At 37.9% G+C, this 22,111-nt stretch overlaps 1 protein-coding gene across 3 annotated transcripts in view; it reads left to right on the top strand.

The window, feature by feature from the left end:
• LOC127427365 (actin filament-associated protein 1-like) overlaps positions 1-22,111 on the top strand; it is a 115,267-nt gene that overhangs the window by 31,547 nt on the left and 61,609 nt on the right. For 2 of the 3 annotated variants that reach the window (XM_051674930.1, XM_051674932.1), the window contains exon 1: positions 10,130-10,466. The exons of the other annotated variant lie outside the window; for it this stretch is intronic. In XM_051674930.1, coding sequence (XP_051530890.1) covers positions 10,433-10,466 — 34 coding nt within the window. In that variant the 5' untranslated portion in view covers positions 10,130-10,432. Of the gene's footprint in view, positions 1-10,129; positions 10,467-22,111 lie in introns of those variants that run through there. 3 annotated transcript variants of the gene reach the window in all.

The following is a 22,111-nucleotide window of genomic DNA, read 5'->3' as shown; positions in this document are numbered from 1 at the left end:
CAATTGTCATAATTGGACAGGCTACATGTACGTTTAAATAACAAATTTATAGAAAAGTATTACTTTTTAGAGATTTGCGGTGATGTGATCATTCAACTTATGAATTAATGTGCACTTCAGAGCATTTGGACCCTCTCAAACAATCTCAATACTAATTAATGTTAGTTTTTGACACACTTGAGCCCACTCAAGTGTCAAGGATTGGACCCATACAGGACCTGTCTCCCCCTTCCCCTGTCACTCCTGATTCACTGCCTGCAAAACAGAAGTGACGCAACAGCCGAAGACGACCATCTAGTGCATTAATATTAATTATATTATAAATTATGTTGATCAGCAAAACATTTAAATTTGCAAATTAAATGACTTTCTTCAGGGGGCACCGCAGCCTAGGATGGCAAGTGGAACGCTGTCTTTCTCAAAATTCACTCCCCAGACTCAGGCTTTGATCCTGTGTTCACATGCTCGTGCACATGAATGTGTGACGTTTGCAGTAAACAGCCAATCACATGAAACATGAGAAAGAGCCCGATTCAGATTCACTTCTTGCGAGAGTCCGTGGGACTTACCTCTCTGCTGAAGGCCGATCATTTAGAAAATATGAAGAGTCTAAACACATTTAAACAGCACAACAAGAGCAGGGGTGGGTTTACGATTTCTGAGGCCCCATGCAACCGACCAACATCCAAAAATAAATCTGCCCTTTAGAACATTTTAGCTTATAAATTACATAAAATTGATTTTAAATCATAATTTTAAATTCATCCTATCAGCCGTTGTAGCAAAGTACATTAAATGCTTAATGAAATAAAAAATCTAGTTAAAGATAATTAATGCCTGTTTTCCAGTTTTTCCACAATACAGTGATAAAAAAGCAATATTTACCCTACATATATTTACAAAACACTTTTTTTTGTGAACAGGGTGTGCAAAACCTACTACTTAACCCAGTAACATTTTGGAATTCAGTTGTTATTTATTAATATTATAACCCAACATTTATTTATTGTTGTCCAGTTTGTCATTATAATTATGATATAATATGATTATTTTTTATTACTTTGAGGATTTGATGTATGCAACAGTAATATATTCCTGTAGGGCTGGGCGATTAATCAAATTTGATTTTCAATTACGATTTTAGCTTCCAACGATTATGAAAACAAGATAATCGAGATAAAACAATTATTGTGCCACATTCCGTTTCGCAATGAAACACCCTGGTGTTATATCTTTAAAGCACCCTTTATTAAAGTTCAAATACTAAGGAAGCAGGTAATGAAAATAAACTCTGAAACTGGCATTTCTCTGTGCAGTCAGCGCCGCATCTGTAAATTGTGTGAAGTGACCGGGGAAGAAATGTAATCTTCTCCCAGCTGATGCAAACTCTGGCGCGGGGACGCTCGTCACTCGGGCGCGTTTGCTGCAGCTAGATTATAACGTGATGGCTCATGACGTAGTGAATCATAACTGTTATGCGCGCTGACCCCACAGAGAAATGCCATTTCCGAATTTATTTTCATAACATGCTTCTTTATTATTTATATGGGTTATGTGTATTATTATTATATATTATTAATATATGTGTCACGTTCACAGTGTGTATCATATCATGAAGAAAATCAGCAATATGCAGCTCTATTACGAAGAGAACGTTTTTGGGGTATTTTTTGTGAGTTAAAGATGGATTGAAGTGAACATAAAGGTGAGAGTGTAGTCTTAGCCCATTATACACTGGAACAAAATACGTTTTTGATTAGTCTTTTTTGGCTTGTTTTCCTAAATAATAAAACTTCTTTAAAACAATGTACATTTACTTTAGGAGCTATACAGCAGAAGAATTTTTTTTTTTATCTGGGAATGTTGAATACAATATTTAATCAGGCCTCGACATTAACGCTTGTCCGGGACAAGTGGATTTTTGAAGGGGCAAGTGAAAGAGAACCGGACAAGCAGACTGATTAAAACACGAAAAAATAACCGGCTATATTTGTGATAGCCTAGGCCTGTGTCACTCATTAGAAATTTCATCTTCTTATTCTGCTGTTGAAAGTAATTTCAAAATTCTGCCAAAATGCCCATCTTGGTGAGGTATTCATGAAAACACAGAGAGTGATGTCTAAAGTGAACGTAAACAGTGGAGAAAAAGTGGATTTGTATTAAAATTTCAGACTTGTAAGTATAAATGTAAGCTAATAGACCTGCTGCTGTCTAGTGTGTCATTATAATAATCAAACAACCATAACAAGAAAACACTCACTGCTCTTGACTGAGTAACTTTAGTAGCTTTAAAAAGTATGAATGTATTTTAATCATACAGTAAATACCAGTAGTTGTTTTATGTTGCATTTCATTCTGAATGTTTACTTGAGTGCTTGATAGCATACTGCTGTTAAAAACTTTTAAAGCTGTTAAAAAACCATTGAATTTTCGTAATTCTATTATTTTTAATCTATTTCTATTCATTGCTGTTTTTATTGTTATTTTATTACTGACTGTTTAATAGTCTTTAATAATTACTTAAGAACTTGAAACCATTCTTCTATAATTAACATATTAGTTAGTGTTATTATTTGTTGTGGTATTAAAGCTGGTGTTGAAAATCATCAAATTTCACTACCAACTACTGAAATTTTGTTATTGTGATAATGTATAGCCTATATTGTACATGGAAGATTCAAGGAAATCCACTTTTAAAAAGACAAGTTTTTTTTTTTTAAAAGTTAAACAAATGCATGATGTTTTCAAAGTCAATGAGTAATCGTGTTAAATAATCATGATCTCAATATTGACCACAATAATCGTGATTATGATTTTTGCCATAATCGAATTCCTGTCTTCTTTACCCTTACCTGGAGCTTATATTCTGATGTTGTAGTGTATTTTTCACCATGTTGCAAAAGGCTGTATTTTTTGTAAGCATTGTAGGCAACATTCGTAACAGTATTGTAACAGTAAACATTCAAGGCACGGTGGCCCCTCAGCACACTAGAGCAGAAGAAAAAAAACTTTGCTGTTTATCAAGTGCTGAAACTTTGCATGGTGCAGAACAATCTGGAATAATGTTAAACATTGTATTTGTCACCTCTTTGCAACCTGAACTTGTTTAGAACCTTAAATCTTTGTGACACCTGTGCTAAAAACAATCTAGATGCAGCGCAACGAATGAAACAGAATGCAGGTGTCCCGACATGCGTTTTTGAAACCTGAAGTTCTTATTAACATGACACAGTGTCTAAAAATGTGCCGGTTCATCGTGAGACACTGAAGAAACAGTGAGACGCGGTGCAGCAAAGGACGTTCGTCTAGCGCGTTTACATAGGAAAACAAGGAAAAAACAGAGCAGACGCACACAAAAATACGTTCGGTGTGCACGGCCCCTAACTCATCCGTTCACTTGTATCTGTCAGTGAGAGCGCGTGGGCGAAACAAGTTCAGACGGCCTATATATTTTTTAATAAATTACAAACCCAACCCAAAGTCCTACTTAAAAAAACTGACCCGAACCCGGCGGCTTCTAACGTGATCTGCTCTGAGAGTGCTGAGAACAGCGTATTCGCGCATGTGCCCAGAACAACATGTCACCCCTCAAGCGATTTTTGCAGAGCTGTCCTACTGGGGCAGGGGCCCTCCCGATGTCTGGGGCCCCATGCAATTGCGTGGTTTGCATGGTGGTTAAACCTGCTACTGAACAAGAGATTGTTAGAAAAATCTGAAAAATTTAAATGCATTCAAACTGAACAAGAGATCGCCATGAAATCATGAAGAATTAAAACACATGATTTACACAGCACCAAGGATCACTGTAGAACTATGAAGAAATGAAAGACATTTACACAGCGAGAAGAAACACCATAGCTGCTGTGAAAGCTCAAGAGGACTGCTGGAAACAAATTCTGAATGTTATACAAATATAAAACAGCTGATATATCGATGAGTAAGTGAATTCATATAGGTCCAAGAAGAACACATATGCTTATTAATTTTATAAGCTTAAAAACTTTATTTCAAATATAAAAGCTTTTATATTCATTTAAATTGAAAGCTTAATATAATTTAATACTATTACAAATATAGGCTATTGATTAATTAAAAAGTGAGCACTTGGAATATTATGCAATAATTAGTATGCAATATTAATTTGACATGTTTGTTCTTTTTTTAAGACATATTTTCTTTACTGCTTATATTGAATTTCATATGAAATACTCTATGTTCATCTCTAGTCCATGAAACAAAGGAGTTTAGGAGGCATTCGTTTCTTTTTAGAGCCATCTTGTAGAGTGATTAAGCTTTTAGTATTTTAAATTGAATACTTTAAAACTCAGTTTACAAAGTGCTATCTCACTGATATTATGCTTTGGGATTATTAAAAGAGATAACCTGGTCAACACTGCAACTTTTTTTTCCAAACTTATGGACGATTCACGATTCCATTTTTCAACTTTTAAATGTACTCCAACATGATTCAAATTACATGTTCTTTATTTGAATGCAAGACTATATGGTTAGAGAAATCAAAGTCCTTTTCATTAAAGGAAACAAAGGTGTGGAAGAAAAATGCAAAAAAAAAAAAAAAGAAGTGCACAACACGGGTAGTTGTCAACATAGTATAAATGTAAAATAAATTCAAATCTAATAAACCCAGATGTTCATAAATAATAGAATAAAATAAGAAAACTGCTAAATACTTCTTATCTTATTTAGGTATTCATTTTATCTAAACCAAGTCTACCTAGAACGTTATCTAGAAATCAATACTATATATATTATCATGTTTATCTATAAAGTACTCATTGTATATCAAATTTGTATGGATAATCACAAACCCTTGCAGATAGAGACGCGCCCACTAGTGGTACATGCTGAGCAGCGCAGCAATATGAAATAATATATCATTACAATTCAACCCGCAAAGTTTGTCACAATGATCGCTTGCCAAATGTTGGCTATAGATCATGCAGTACACTTGAAACACATCACAGAACAAATCAATAATTAGCGATCTATCTGAATCATCACGGCAAAAGGAGTGGTGGACATTTGATTCTCCTATATAGCCTATCCATATGTTTTGATATGTAGTGCCCATAACTGTCACGTAACTAACGCTTTATTTTGGGTAAAAAGAAAAGAAAGGAGACCATTCATTAACATAGCATGCCGAGGCCAGTTACGGTCTTAAACTGGTGTATGCAGTACATGCATGATGGATGACAGTAGTACTGAAAAAACCGGTGTTGTTTATATCAGTTTCTGAGTTTTTAACCGGTTACATTCATTTGGAGCGCGTGCAGCTGATCAGATCAGGAGTGGCATTAAGCCAAGCACTATGATTTTTTTTTTCTCTTCCTTATTCAGCCTTTTGAGGGATTGACAACGTATCTAAATATAATGTTTGCAAATATTTTTATGCCAAACCAAATAAAATCGTGTCAAAACGTAAATTCGAATGAATAGAGAAACTTTATAAACGCCCAGTCCTAGCCCAAAGTATGCTTCGATTTTGACGCGAACACTCAGCGTTTGTGTACAGTCGAATGCGAGCTGTCAAAGGATACTCCATATGACTGTGCACATACACAGGCGTTTGGCACATGCACGCTATGACTGCTATGAGACGCCGGACTATTTCTCTTCAGGAGTTTAGACCCATAAAGATGTCTTTAAATTCCTTCAAACTGGAGTTATACAAATGCAGGGATTTCCTGACCTCTCCACACCCGTATTCTTGACGTGCACAAACACTGATGATGTTTTTACCTTCATCTACTGTTGTTTACCGGCGATTACATCTTCTTCTAGTGCTTCTTTGTGACTACAATGGCTCAAATGTGAGGGTTGCCACCTTCTGGACCCACTAATTAGTGCAAATAAATCTAGGCGCATACGCATTCTGTGCATTCAAAGACGCGAAGTTAGAAAAATCGAGCTGAGCGCATTCAGTGCTCGAGCACTCTGCTGATGACAAGATTTGTGTCACGTGTGAGCGTCCGCGTCTGGCCGAAGTATAATTTGGGCTTAAGTGCACAGCCAAATGTCTTTGATATCTTAGTCACTCCCCTTTGTTTGGATACTGAGATGGGGTGCAGGGGTGCAGATTGCAGAGCTGATATTCATTGGTTTCAGATGAATCAAAAATGCTCACCAGCATTCCAAAAATTCTGAAAAAAATCATCCAGCAATTATAAAGGTTCTGCAAGTCCTTAGAGTTTAAGGGCTGAAAATAAATAAGTCACAGGGTTCATTCAGTGCACTGATTAGAAATGCTAGTTTTTAAAAGAGTTTAGAAACAATGATTGAGTCAGGACTCTTGAGGATTCAAATTAATTTGCCCATGGAATTCAATCCATTACTTCTGTCCCAGACAACTACGGTCTAATTCTGGGGTCTTGTAATCACAAACTGTCTTGCAGGTGGTGTGCAGACACAAACATTTTGACTTGAGTATTTTGCCAATGAGGCTAACCACTTTAGTAATGAGATGTTTCAACAGGGCACCTAGATTGTTGCTGCATACCTTGTGTTCTCAGTGAAAATGGAAGAAAAAACTTTCATTGGAGACAAGGAAACACATAAGCATTGATGACTGACACAGTCACATTCTGTGATATTCACTTCCAAAGACCTTGAATTCAGCTCTGGCAAAACAGCCTTTTCAGCAATGAATGCCTTGCAGTGGAACTCATGAGAGGAAGTAGTCGTACCGCTGGCTACTGGGCTTCTTAATGGTTCATTAGAGTTATGTGTGTTTTTTTGTTGTTTTTTTTAACGTTCCCTCCTCACAGCTACCAGTCTGCCAGTATGGGGCCTCCAACCTGCTTTAAAGTCATGTTAGAGGGGTCTCACAGAATTGTTTTCTATTTTGACAGGCATGTCAGTAGCTGGGGAAAGATGGATAATCGCCTAATCAAAGTTTAAATGCATTTACTGTGACTGTGGTTAACTTCAGACAAAATGTTATTCTATTGTTTTCTCTCTATTACTACCCACAATATGTGTATTCCTTTCATTTGAACTGAGCTGAATGGCTCTTTCGCTTCACCTGCCAAAAGTCAATTAGCTTATTGCTGACTCCTTGGTTTAGAAGTTGCCTCATTGCATTTGACAGATATTTAATATATGTCATTCCATGTCAGCCAAGTTGCTTGTAGAATACATCTTACAATTCATCTTAGTTTTGCGGTCAGTTTCCCAAAGCCATCGTAACTTAAGTAGTACTTGAAAATGCTCGTAGATTTATATGAGTGCTCTGGAGTACCTAATTGTAGAGAGCTAAGAGCATCGTAAGTGGAGACAGATTTAAGCAGACACTTGCAGGAAAATCACGAAATTACACTTAAAGGCACTTGAAGTGCTTTGATGAGCACTGTTCGATTTGGTGTTTTGACGTATTTCCTAATGAAACAGGAAGTGGGGGCGGGACATGTCGAACGACTTGTAACTTTTATTTTGACCCTGACAGCACCCTGACAAAATAGCCAATAGACTTTAGTTTACAGACACACACACACACCCCATTCCACCATGCTGCTAATGAGCTGCTTACAGGGGAAACTTGAGAGCCGATCACAATACTGGCCAGCTTTTCGACTGACTTTTAGAACCAAATTATGATCTGACAGCATTAATCCATAACCAGCCCATAAACACATCACATAGGGGTCTTTGCTTTGGATGACGCTGGAGCCATTTTGCCAGATGAATAACAAAAAACAAATGAGTAAAAGATAATATATCTATGTTTTGAGTCACAGTACATCCCAAGAAACCTCCGGCTGCACACAAAATATAAATAAACTCCAGCAACTTCTTTCACGTCCAGCTCCCGCGTTGCCGCGTCCCATTCACAAGTGATTATGCCCTCTATTCCCTTCGAAGACAATTACCCTCCACTGTGAGAGCTTCAAATGGCTGAAAGGTCATAACGGTCAGTCAGTTCTCTCACTTCACTACGTGGCAACGTAACGTTATTCTCCCTCTGCCACTAATCTCCTTCACATAACTCTTTCTGCATGTCAGGAATGATGTAAAGGTTTTGCCTGACCTATGCAGGATGTGCCAAGCTTTAAAGCTGAAGTATGTATTTTTTATAAATGTTAAAATACTTCCTCCTAGTCCAGTTTAAACTAAGCCATTTGGTGGTTGATTTCCCCAAAAACTGTCTAACTCTGTGGTGTAAGCAAAACAATGCACAGTTTGTTGGAGCAGGCTGACCAGCCCAACTTTTCCTCAACCAATATAGCACAACAGTCTGGTTTCAGTAAAAATCCCATTAATTTTCTCTATGGGCAAATACATTTTAATGATAACTTCTAAACATTTAAAAACAGACCTACCATGATCTCTGAGGTTGTTAATCGATGATATTTGCTTCTCTTTGAAGCAATCAGTCTGCGTTCTTTCAATTATTATAATTTTTTTTAGAAATTGTGTTTTATAGCGGAATTTCTGGTGAAGAACTACACTACCCATGACCCTAACGAGAAACACTCCACCAATCAGAGAATTGTGGTGCATGTATAAATGCAAAGCATGCCAAAAAAGTGCTGCAGTGACCGCCCACTGGCATCACGTCCTATGAATGATGCAGTCAGTCTTCCAATACTCTCAAACTAATTTTATATGTGTAAATATCTTCATATTTAGCAATATAATTAAAATATATTGTTTCAATATTTATAATCAGCAACTTTAAATCAACAGTTTTATATTTTCTTTTGTTTTTAATTTGGTTATGTCATTTACAATGCTTTATGGGATTGTAGTTTATGTCATCATGAAAGACGGTAAGTACACTTTGTCTTTTTGTCTGATTTTCAAATAATAGTTTGCTTCAAATCAAAGTTTGTAATCTTCTGATTCACCTCGGAGCTGGTTGGTTTGGTTCACGGCTTAGAACTCTTTTATGAAGGATTTAATGAAATCCCTATGGAAGAAATAAATGGGGAAAATACTTTGTAACTAAAATGGCTGGAAAGAGTCTATCTTTTCTCCTACTAATGGCAGATGGGGAGAGTGTTTGGGAAACCTATTTGAAAACAGTGATTATTTTTGGCAAATTCTGTTTGATGACGCAGAATCACTTCAGCCTTAATGATAAACTTAGCTCTGCTTTTTTCATGACTTTTTCATGTGATGCCGCAGTAAAAAGTTGACAGCGTTTCAGTGTGTATTATATGTTTATCAAAACATCTGTAAACTAAGTTAAACATGACATATACCCTATCTGATGAAGTTATACTGGAAAGCTAACCAAACAAACAAACAAACAGAATGCTGATAAGTAAAGATCGCAAAACTGATACTGTTTTAAATCTGATACTGTGAGTAATGCAGGCTCTGTGATGAAACCTCAGCCCGATGCAACAGCGCTATATCTCCCCGCTGTGCTTCAGGCTTCAGGTAGACTGGATATCTGCATACCAATTTGATTCTCTCCCCACTATGATGTCAGTGCATCCAGTGTTTGTGCCAAGGCCAAATACATGGATCAGTCTTCAGACACAACTACTGCTACTGCTATAAAAATATTTACCATGAACTTATATCAATATATTGGGGTAGTGAGGGAATACAGTTTAATTTCTGGATGTGTCTTTCTTATGACATGGAATAATTTGTTTTATGGTTACTGTCCATATTTTCATGGTTTTACTTTTACCGTTGGTTACTATGATCCAATTGCAAATACCACAGTTAAAACTATGGATACAATGGAACTTTCCTTCAGTGTAAAATATTTTCTAATGCTCTCTTGATTTTAGAAAAAGGCTTTGTTTGTCTTCAGATTACTGTATTTTAATCAGCAAGATCCTGATGAAAAGAACCCGATCATAGTGGGGAGAGAATCAAATTGGTATGCAGATATATGTCATGCCTAAATCCGCCGCTTGTCTCACTATAAATGTCGTCCTCGTTTGAAGTGCTTTTCCACACACACACACACACACACACACACACACACACACATACACACACACACACACACACACACAGCGCGCGTGAGCGCGCTCTATACAGCTGTGGAATAGGAGATGTGGGGCTACAGGGCGGGGAAAAGGGGGAGAGGAAACTATATAGAAAAGGAAGGAGGTTCCACTTTTCGCCGAGCGCGACATGGAAAGAAAGTGAGAGGTTTTCTTTTGAAGTCTTCTCGCAGCTTCCCTTCGAAGGCACAGTGGTTGACTGGGATCGCCAGAGGCGAACAGACGTGTTCTGTGTCAGGATCGAGGGGATTTTTTTTTTTTTTTTAGATGAAAGTAGGCATTCCCGGGCGGTAGCGAGCGGAGGTGGTCTGCTGCTTCACACAGGAAGAAAGAAGGGGAAACAGAGACGGCTCTTGTTGGGCGGATTTTAATGAAATACAGCAGCTGTCGTACACACGCCTGCCACCCCTACCTACCCCGAGTTAGATGCGTTTGACTTAAAGATGCGGAGCGACCCCATACTGTTCGCCTCGAGGGGTGAGTGACTGGCCGATATGTGCATGAGTAAATTCATTGTTGAACGCTTTGAACACGCCGCTTAATATTACTGTGTCCAAAAGTTTTATTTAAAGTTTATGGAAGAACAAAGTCTTAAGAGAGACGCAGTATCAGAGCAGACATTGTGTGATAAAATAATTATTAGCATTGAGCATATTTCTAATATGCTACTATTGAGTTATGCGTCCGCTACATCCTGGAATATCCTCAAGCGTTGAGATAAGAAAAAGTTTGACAATTTGAGATTTTTCGTTTAAATTGAATTTGAACAATATAGGCAATGAAAATATTCAATTTTCCCCCATAAAACGGACATTTTAAAGGTTGCATTACCGTCTCTGCCGGCTTGGGAAGAGCTGAGTTCACCCTGTGAGTCACATTTTCTTCCGTTTCCCGCGCTGCTCTTCTGATGTCGGTTAATAAAGACGTTAAAATTTGAAATATAAAGAGGCGGGAAATTACATGGCGTTGTAAGGAAGTCGCTGCTGTTTGTGTTTCGTGCAAATGTAATTTACAGATATATTTTTCATTAAACGCAAATCTGAATATTAAATCATGAACAGTGTGAGAAAGAGATCCTAGTCACTAGAGTGATGATACTGGTGCTCTTTGACCTTCCCATGGTGTGTAATTCATGAACTAATCGGTGTTTTAAACGAATCTTTTAAGTAAACCAATCAGTGTTTTTGAACAAATATTTTAAGGAAACGAGTAGTTCTCGTTCATTTCAAAACATGATCACCCAAACACAAATTAACCATGGTTTAACTGCAGTCATGGTTATTACAATATTACTATAGTGGAACCGTAGTTTCCTTTTGTAAGGGAATATCTCTTGTGACACCTTCTGTCACCAGTAATGCCAGATTAGTTTAATGATTTTCATCCCAATGATTGTTCAAAACCTGCCCGATTGGATAACCTGCCCAAATGTATAAGAAAATAAATTGCATTTTAACCATAATACCAAAGTATAACCTTTACAACCTTAGTTGGATAGTTTAGGGATAGTTCACCCAAAAATAAACATTCTCTCATCTTTTATTCACCATCATGCCATCCCAGATGTGTATGACTTTCTTCACCAGAACACATTTGAAGAAAAAAATATCTCAGCTCAGTAGGTCCTTTAAATTTAAGTGGATGGTGATCTGACCTTTGAAGCTCCAAAAAGAACAGACAGTCAGCATAAACGTAATCCATAAGACTCCAGTTGTTAAAGTAATGTCTTCTAAAGAGATACGATCGCTTTTGGTGCAAAAAAGATCAATATTTCAGTACTTTTTAACCATAAGTCATAGCTTCCAGTCAGCAGCAGTAAGCGCATTCACGAGAGCACTGAGTACACGGGATCTCTCGTTGACATATTCGCATTGGCATGTTACGGACATAATCTCACGTGCTTCTCTCGCTTGAGACATCCAATATAAGCACACAAACGCGTCATTGTTGATAACATACAGATACAAATACAGATCTAAACCAAAACCAATAAAGCTTCTGTACAGTGTTCCTCCTACTCAGTTGTAAACAGCGCTGCTCTTACAGGTGTGTCGCACGTAAATCAGTTCTCACGGAACATGCCAACACGAAAATGTCACGCGCATACTGCTGCTGACCGGAAGCAATGATTTATAGTTAAAAAGTACTTAAATATTGATCTTTTTCACACCAAAAGCAATCATATCTTTAGAAGACATTAAATTAACCACTGATGTCGTTTGGATGATGTTTATGCTGACTGTCTGTTCTTTTTGGAGCTTCAAAGGTCTGATCACCATCCACTTGCATTTTAAGGACAAACTAAGTTAAGACATTTTTCTATTTTTCTTCAAATGTGATCTGCAGAAGAAAGAAAGAAAGTCATGCACAGCTGGGATGGCATGAGGGTGAGTAAATGATGAGAGAATTTTCATTTTTGGGTGAACTAACCCTTTAACAACATAATAAAGCAATGAAATGACAACTTTTCCAAAACCTTTTCCTTTTACCCCTTTTTTTCCTTATTCACACAAACAGACAAACACACATGCACTGAAAAAAGAACAAAGATATTGCGCTGGGATATCAAGAATCTAAATAATACAAGTATGTCTTTGGCCTACAATTAAAGTTATGCTTTTGCCATTCATATTTTATGAATATGTCATATAAAGATTATATGTAATATGCCTACATTTTTACGCTGTTATGGGTCATTCTGAATTCCAACATAAAAATATCTGTAAATCTTTGAACAGCCAGTTCAATTGGCTAAAACACAGAAGAGTCAAAGTTCCCAGACAGTTGTCAGGGACGGAACACAGCTGATTTTCAGGTCTGTGTTCAGATTTGTGTGCATCCAGTGAGGAGAGGCAAATTCAAGAGTTGCTGTTAAGTAGTGTCATTTGTGAAAATGCTCTCTCCACATGATTATTAGGTCTAGATGTAGGAAGGGTAAGCAGTATCACCATGAGTGCTAAAATCTCTAAATCTCCAGCAGTGGTCTCATCCAGCGTAATTAAAGGCGTGGCGCCATGCGGGGGTCGGATTGTGAACGGTGAGCTCTGCGCACTTTGCTAGTTTTTAATTATTTTTGTGTCATCAACCGGTGAGATTCGATACACCCTGCTACATAATTGTTCTATGAAGTCAACATGTCAAAGAATTCAAAATCATCGTGCTCTGAAGATATTAAAAGACACTTACATGCTCAAGCTGATACCCCAGACCAGGGACTTGGTTTGGATGGTTCGGTGGGAGAGATTCAACGTCAGCTGTCCAGCATGTCTGTAATGCTAGCGAAGGTCGTAGCGGACTTGGAGGATCTTGCTGTAATACGTCGATAAATTACTGCGATGGAAACGAAATTGGTTGGTTACAAGAATGGGGGACGTCAAGAAACGGATCGATTATCTGGAGTCATAGGAGAGGGAATTAGCAGCTAATCCGCTAGCGACCAAAGTAAATTTGGAACGCATTTGGAAAAAGTTGGAAGACCTTGAGAATCATAATCGGCGAAACAACGTCCGAATTGTTGGAGTTCCTGAGCATGAGGAAGGCCGAGATATGGTGAAATTCCTAGACGAGCTCTTCTCGAGTTTGTTTTGTGGAATAACACTCCTTTGGGACAGTTGTGGATGTTCGATCTGCATGTTCCTTGTGTTTATGCCTCCTATTGGTTGGAGTTTGTTTTGTGGAGTATTTTTTGCAGGACATTGGAAGGATTGGGTCATCTGCTGCACTCATGAACAGCCAGCTTACTGAACATTCGTTTGGCTGTCCGAGGAAGCTGAAAGGATTTTTTTTGGTTTTTTTGTGCTGGTTCCGCTAGCGGCTGGAGCTTGTTTTGTGGAGGAACACACCTTTGAGACAGTTTTGTGAATTAATCTACATGTTCTTTGTGTTTATTCTGCCTATTTGCTGGAGTTTGTTTTATAGATTATTTTCTGTTGTGTAATTCTGTCTCAAATTTTTTTTATAGAAACACCGGACTCGAGCAATCCAACGGCAAAGTTGTCGCAGGGGCTCTCGTAGGTATACATGGACTGTTTGAGTTTAGAGGGATGGACGCCAGTTTGTGCTGTCATTCGCGGGGTTAATGCGCACATTTTTCTTTTTTCTGTTTGTTTGGTTCGAGGGGAAGTTCAGGGTTTGACTGTTGCACTAATTTTGGAATGTGATCTTTATAATTTTATTTTTGACACACAATCTATTTTTCTAATATGTCAAATGTTAGTATGAGTGGATTGTCTCTCTCCACATGGAATGTGAATGGGTTGGGGCACCCCATAAAAAGAAGGAAGGCTATTTATTTTCTTAAATGTAAGAAATATGATACAGTGTTTCTTCAAGAAATGCATCTTTCCCTGCAGGAAGCTGAAAAATTTGGGAAGATATGGGGTGGCCATGTTTTCTTTAGTGCTGGCTCAAGTAAGAGCAGGGGAGTAATTACATTGATAAGTAAACATCATTCATTCAGATACCTCAAACAGAGTAAAGATAAATTAGGAAGAGTCATTATTGTTTTAGCAGAAATTCAGGGGCAAAGGTTGATTTTGGCTAATATTTACGCACCTAACGCTGAAGATCAGGGTTTTTTATAGATCTTGAAGGGATGTTGCAAGCCGCTGGCACCCCTCATGATATAATATTGGGAGGAGACTTTAATCTGTGGATGGATTCAGTCCTTGATCATAGTAAAGCAAAAGTGTGTAAGCCCCTTACACTTTTTTGAGCCCATCTGGTAGGGATTATAATTTTTTTTCATCAGCCTATAAGATTTATTCTAGAATAGATTTTTTTTTATATATGTATCTAAGTCTCTCATTTCATCTGTTGTTGATTGCTCAGTTGGAAACATCTTAGTCTCAGATCGCCCTGTTGAGTTTAGAGGTGTTGCCACATATGGAGAAAAATAAATCATATAGTTGGCATTTTAATGTATCCCTTTTGCAAAATCCTGAATTCCAACAAAGGTTAAATGTCAGTATTTTGCTTTGTGTTGTGTTTTGGCCTCTAGAGGTCCTCATGGTGCTCTCTTGCCCAGCTTTCTCAACTTGTTATTAGTGTTATTAGGTTCATATGTGTTTAATTCAGCTTTGTGTATTTAAGTGACTCTGTCTCCTAGTTTCTTTGCTTGGTGTTTAGTTGTTCTGAAGCCAGTGCCTGAGTAAGTGTTCTCTAAACTCTGTGACATTTGATTATCTTTGCCCTTGGATTTGCCCTTCTCTGTTTTATTTTTTGTGGAGTTTCTCCTCTGGAGTTTTTTGCTTTAATATCTTTTGAATTTTTTGAATATTTTTGTGGAATGCCCTTTTTGGACTGATATTGTTTTTGAGAATTACTTTTTGCTGTTTTTTGCTCCAGCTGTGGATTTTTGTTGTCTGAACTTTTATTAAAATATTTTCTGCATCTTAACTTCTAAGTGCGTCTTACTGTTGGGTTCACCATCCTCCAGTGGCTCAAGGGTTGAGAGTCTGACTTTTATGCTGGAGACCTGAGTTCAAGTCCAGCCTCTGACAGTTAAAGGCTGAAATCAGTAGTTTTATGGAGTCTAACCAGTCCTAAGTATCCTCTGTGGGTGTGGCTTGGGAGGCACTTAAGGTGGTTCTTAGGGGTTGGATCATACAGTATGCCTCATTCATCAAAAAATCCAAAGCACAAGAAGGAAAGTGCTGAATGTTGTCTGATGGCCTCAGAGAATAGACCTGATTGATATATAGATATAATACTATTTTGTCACGGAAGGTGGAGTTTTGGTTATTCAGGGCAAGACAGTCATACTTTGAGTCTGGGGACAAGGCAGGGAAGCTTTTGGCTAGATATATAAAGCAGAGAGTCTTTTTCTACCATTCCCTCAGTGAAATCTGCTGGTGGTGAAATTTTTACCTCCACCATTGATAATTAATGTTTTAAAAGAGTTCTATCTTGATCTCTATAGTTCCACGTCTTCGTCTACTGATGAGGATATTAGAAATTTTGTAGAACCATAAGAATTCTCTTGATTCTGAGATAACCTTGGAGGAGCTTGGCGAGGTAATTAAGGCCTTGCCTACAGACAAGGCTCCGGGGCCAGATGGCTTTGCCACTGAGTTTTTTAGATCTTATGCTACAGAACTGGCACCACTTTTGTTAGAAGTTTATAAAGAATCATTAAAGAATGGAAAGCTTCCGCCAACCATGACACAAGCCCGGATCAGTCTGATTCTTAAAGACAAAGATCCAAGCGAGTGTAAAATTTATCGTTCACTTTCCCTGATCCAGCTAGGCATTACAATTTTTAACGATTAAGTACATTTATGACATCTCTTATACATATAGATCAGGTGGGGTTTGTTCGGGGCCGCAGCTCTTCTGACAACATTAGGTTTCTCATCAATATTATGTTGTCAATGGCGAATGATCAGACTTCGGTCGCAGCTATCTCACTTGATGCTGAAAAGGCTTTTGATATGGTAGAATGGGATTATCTTTTTAAGATTTTGGAAATCTATAGGTTCGGGAATACTTTTATTGGATGAATTAAGTTACATTATAGACACCCGGTAGCAGCGGTACAAACAAATTGATTAATTTCAGATTATTTTACTCTGGATAGGGGCACCCGGCAGGGTTGCCCTCTTTCCCCATTATTGTTCTGTCTTGCCCTGCAACCAGTAGCAGCCATAATAAGAAGGGAAGATGATTTTCCAGGGGTGGTGGCGGGAGGTGTGGCGCATATGCTTTTGCTTTACCCAGATTATATTTTATTATTCGTCTCCAACCCCACTAGATCTATACCTTGCCTCCATAGATTATTAATTCCTTTTCTAAATTCTCAGGATACAGAGTTAATTGGTCTAAATCCGAAGCTTTGGCTCTGACAGCGTACTGCCCAGTAATGGCTTTCCAGCCGGGTGCCTTCCAGTGGCCCAAACAGGGCATTAAGTATTTGGGCATTTTATTCCCAGCAACTTTGTCTGATTTAGTTAGTTAATTTTGATCCCTTAATAAAAAGGTTTTCGAGCGATGTGGGCTTAATTACATTTATCTATTATTGGGAAGGTTAATGTTATTAAAATGAAAATCCAAAATGTAACTACCTGCTACAATCTCTCCCTGTAGATGTCCCCCTCTCTTATTTCAAGCAATTTGATAGCATGGCGAAGTCCTTCATTGGGAATGATAAGCGTCCCAGATTACATTTCATTAAGTTACATAGGCTGATTGACAAAGAAGGGCTAGGCCTACCCAAGATTTTTGTTTTATTATTATGCATTGAGTCTCAGATATTTGGCTCATTGGTTGCTTCCACCTGAGAGAGCCCCTCCCTGGTTTGGTATTGAACAGGAAGTTCTTGCCCCTATTTCGCCATTGCAAAGCTTTTCTATCAAACTAATCGGAGAAGTTAAATTACACCCCGTTATCTCGCATTTGCAAGCAGTATGGACAAAAGTGTCCAGAATGTTTAATGCAGACATTTATTTAAATGCTGCCTCGAGCATATGGCAGAACCCAAAATTATGTATTAATAAGTTCCCTTTCTGCTGGTCAGAGTGGATTGTGAGGGAGGTTAATATGCTTGGTGAGCTATATGAAAGTTGAGTGTTGAGATCGTTTGAAAATTTTGTTCAACATTTTGGGATTCCCAGATCTCAGTTTTATAGGTATATACAACTGCGCCACCTGCTCTTTACTATTGGGAGTAGCATACACCCCCACCCTAAACCGGCAGATACTCTGGGAATGGTGATTACTGCTTTTGGAAAAGGTTATGAGGCATCAGTGTATTACTCCCTGCTAATTCAGAGTCTGGGGGATGGAGCTTTAACTTCTATCAAGAAATTATGGGAGAAAGATTTCAACTTGGTATTGGAGGAGGGAGTGTGGGCTAGGATTCTAAAAAATGTCAAGTCTGCATCTAGAGATGCAAGGGTGCGCCTTATGCAATTCAATATTTTACATAGATTTTATTGGACCCCCTCTAGATTGTATAGGCTTGGTCTTAAAGACACACCCACCTGCTGGCGATGCCAATCGGAGGATGTAGACACGGCCCATGTTTTTTGGTGGTGTACTGAGATCCAGGAATTCTGGTTGAAGTTTCAGAGTTTTGTGTGTGACATGGTGGGCTCTCGGGTTCCGTTTTGCCCCAGACTCTGTGTTTTGGGCAATGGGGCGGTCATCGATGTGGGGAATAGTCACATAGAGAATTGGGTTCTGACCTGTGTGATGATCACCAGGCAGATTATTTTGAGGGGTTGGAGGTCAGCTGGTGCACCCCCATTTCGGGAGTGGTGCATGGAGATGGGGAGGGTGGCGGCTTTTGAAGAGGTGTTATTTGGAAGATGGGGTAACTTAGATTTGTTTGTTGGGAAATGGGACAATTATTTAGAGTTTTTGGAGGGATCTCGGGGTGGGGCGTGGAGAGAGTAGTATAGTTTTAATTGATTATGATTATTAATATATATATATATATATATATTTTTTTTTTGTTTTTTTGTTGCTTTTTTCTGTATATTTACTCGTGTGACCACGGGGATGCTTGTTGGGGGTGGGGTTTGGGATTGGGATGGGTGGTTGTGGGGTTTAAATGTGTTGATTGTATATATGTATGTTTTTGCTTTATTATTGTAAGAATTAATAAAAAATTTGTTTAATTACAAATAAAGTAAAATAAGTGAATTCTGATGAGAAATTAGTCCAAACAGATGTCTAAGATTAACAAGTTGCATTTGATCCTTTAAGATCTTTTATATGATGTATGCACAGTGCTTTGTTAACATTCTTATTCCTTCACTAAAATGACTGTATATCATTTATAATGTATGCAAACATATTTTAATAATGCATTTTGACTCCTAATGCTTTCTTTTGCAATGCATAGCTGCCTATGAGTGAAATTACTGAAAAGTAATGTTTAATTGAAAAGTGAATTCTGATGAGAAATGGCTCCAAACACCTGTCTATGCTTAAAAAGTTGCTTTTGGGCCTTTGGGAGCTGTTTCATGAAGTTTGCACATTTCTGTGTTAAAATTCAGATTTCTTCAATAAAAGGACTGTATATCACTTAAAAAAATAAAATAACAAATTCTAGCCTAAAAAGGAAACTCAGGTGCAATTTCTCCACTGGGATGCAAGAGCATCAAATACATGCATGAGAAAAACGTCACAGATAAGTCTTGGCATTATCACGGTTTGAGGTTCACATTCATTCCCTATTTTCAACATATTCTCTTACATTTTTAACTACTTTGTCATTGCTTAGATTGCCTAGCTTCTACAGCTAAAATCCACAAGCAACACCTGCAGATTGCGCACTTGTTTAGAACATACAGGTGGGTGTGGAAACTCGTAGCTCCTCTGAACAGGATTGAAAACATTTTCTATCAGTCAGTGTTGTGGCTATTTGATTGAATTATTTTTTGTTTGGAGTAGGGTTGCTCTGATACCAAAATTTTGGCTTCGGTACGATACCAGCCCTGGTACCTCGGTATCGATACTAAATCGATACTATAATCAACAAATAAAAAGCCTCAGATTTTTTTATGAAATTACACAGAAAATGACTTGATTAAATTAACTGCATAAAGTCTCACAGATACAAATTGTGTGTTTTCCGTTTGAATTTTTCTGTATTCCATGTTAAAGGTTTCCATTAAATGTTACGATAAAATGGTGTTTAATCAAATTGATACATACAGCTTTAATCAAATAAAAATATAATAATTAATTTATTATACTTTACTATAATAAACTTTGCAATTTTTTTATAAAAAAATATATATATACATACAGTACATTTTATTTTTGGTCAAATAAAATGCTGCAGAACAGAGCTTCACAGTATTAATGAAAATCACAACATGGTGATAATACACTTGCGTTTGTCATATTGCTTACAGATGATGCTACTACTACTACTAAGAATAATATAACCATTTAATATTATATAATTGTTATTATGAGTATTATTGCTACTTTTTGAATATTACATTTTTATACAGTAGTTATACACCGATTAGCCACAACATTAAAATCACCTGCCTAATATTGTGTAGGTCCGCCTCATGCCGCCAAAACAGCGCCAATATGCTATTCTGAAATACTCAAACCAGCCCGTCTGATACCAACAATCATCCATGCGATTATCTAATCAGCCAATTATGTGGCAGCAGTGCGGTGCATAAAATCATGCAGATACAGCTCGGGAGGTTGAGTAAATGTTCACATCAACCATCAGAATGTGGAAAAAATATGATCTCAGTGATTTGGAGCGTGACATGAGTGTTGGTGCCAGATGGCCTGGTTTGAGTATTTCTGTAATTGCTGATCTCTTGGGATTTTCATGTACAACGGTCTCTAGAATTTACTCAGAATGGTGCCAAAAACATAAAACATCCAGTAAGCGGCAGTTCTGTGGACAGAAATGCCTTGTTGATGAGAGAGGTCAACAGAGAATAGCCAGACTGGTTTGAACTGACAAAATCTACAGTAACTCAGATAACCGCACTGTACAATTGTGGTGAGAAGAATAGCATCTCAGAATGCTATTCTGAGATGCGGGTTGGTGCTGTTTTGGCAGCTTGTGGGGGACCTACACAATATTAGGCAGTTGATTTTAATATTGTGGCTGATCGATGTATTTTTCTTTCTTCAATTTCACGCATCCAGTTGAATAGAGCTTTCATTTTAGCGGGACTTTTATTTTGCCAGACCTTTGAGTTCTTGAGTTTTTGACGGGTTAGTTACAGTTGTGCTCAAATGTTTGCATACCCTTGGAGAATTAGTAATATATGTACCATTTTTAAAGAAAACATGAGTGAGCAGGCAAAACACATTTCTTTTATTTCTTATGGGATTCATATTCAGCTGTAGGTTATAACAGAATGGCACAATCATAAAACAAAACATGACAACAAAGAAAAAAATGAAATGACACCTGTTCAAAACTCTGCATACCCTTAGTTCTTAATACGGTGTATTGCCTCCTTTAGCATCAATGACAGTGTGCAGTCTTTTGTAATAGTTGTCTATGAGGCCCCAAATTCTTGCAGGTGGTATAGCTGCCCATTCATCTTGGCAAAATGCCTCCAGGTCATGCAAAGTCTTTGGTCGTCTTGCATGAACCTCACGTTTGAGATCTCCCCAGAGTGGCTCGATGATATTAAGGTCAGGAGACTGTGATGGCCACTCCAGAACCTTCACATTTTCTGCTGTAACCACTGGAGGGTCAACTTGGCCTTGTGCTTAGGGTCATTGTTGTGCTGGAACCTCCAAGGGCGTCCCATGCGCAGCTTTCGTGCAGAAGAAGGCAAATTGTCTTCCAGTATTTTCTGATAACATGCTGCATTCATCTTGCCATCAATTTTCACAAGATTTTCTGTTTTTTTTGTGGTATTGGTGCAGTAAAGGCTTCTTTCTGGAAACCCGATCATGCAGCTCAGTTTTGTTCAAGTATCATCGTATTGTGCTCCTTGAAACATCCACACCGTCTTTTTCCAGAGCAGCCTGTATTTCTCCTGAGGTTACCTGTGGGTTTTTCTTTGTATCCCGAACAATTCTTGTGGCAGTTGTGGCTGAAATCTTTCTTGGTCTACCTGACCTTGGCTTGGTATCAAGAGATCCCTGAATTTTCCACTTCTTAATAAGGGATTGAGCAGTACTGACTGGCATTTTCAAGGCTTTGGATATCTTTTTGTATCCTTTTCCATCTTTATAAAGTTCCATTACCTTATTATGCAGGTCTTTTGACAGTTCTTTTCTGCTCCCCATGGCTCAGTATCTAGCCTGCTCAGTGCATCCACGTGAGAGCTAACAAACTCATTGACTATTTATACACAGACACTAATTACAATTTAAAAAGCCACAGGTGTGGGAAATTAACCTTTAATTGCCATTTAAACCTGTGTGTGTCACCTTGTGTGTTTGTAACAAGGCCAAACATTCAAGGGTATGTAAACTTTTGATCAGGGCCATTTGGGTGATTTCTGTTATCATTATGATTTAAAAAGGAGCCAAACAACTATGTGATAAGAAATGGCTTCATATGATCACTATCCTTAAATAAAAGACAGTTTTTTTGCATGATCAGTCATATTTTCAAAATCAATGCCAAAATTTCACAATTTCTGCCAGGATATGCAAACTTTTGAACACAAATG

The sequence above is a fragment of the Myxocyprinus asiaticus genome, chromosome 36, assembly GCF_019703515.2.
Source record: "Myxocyprinus asiaticus isolate MX2 ecotype Aquarium Trade chromosome 36, UBuf_Myxa_2, whole genome shotgun sequence".
NCBI lineage: Eukaryota > Metazoa > Chordata > Actinopteri > Cypriniformes > Catostomidae > Myxocyprinus > Myxocyprinus asiaticus.
The sequence above is the reverse complement of the archived record's forward strand: the minus strand, read 5'-3'. Positions and strand labels throughout refer to the sequence as shown.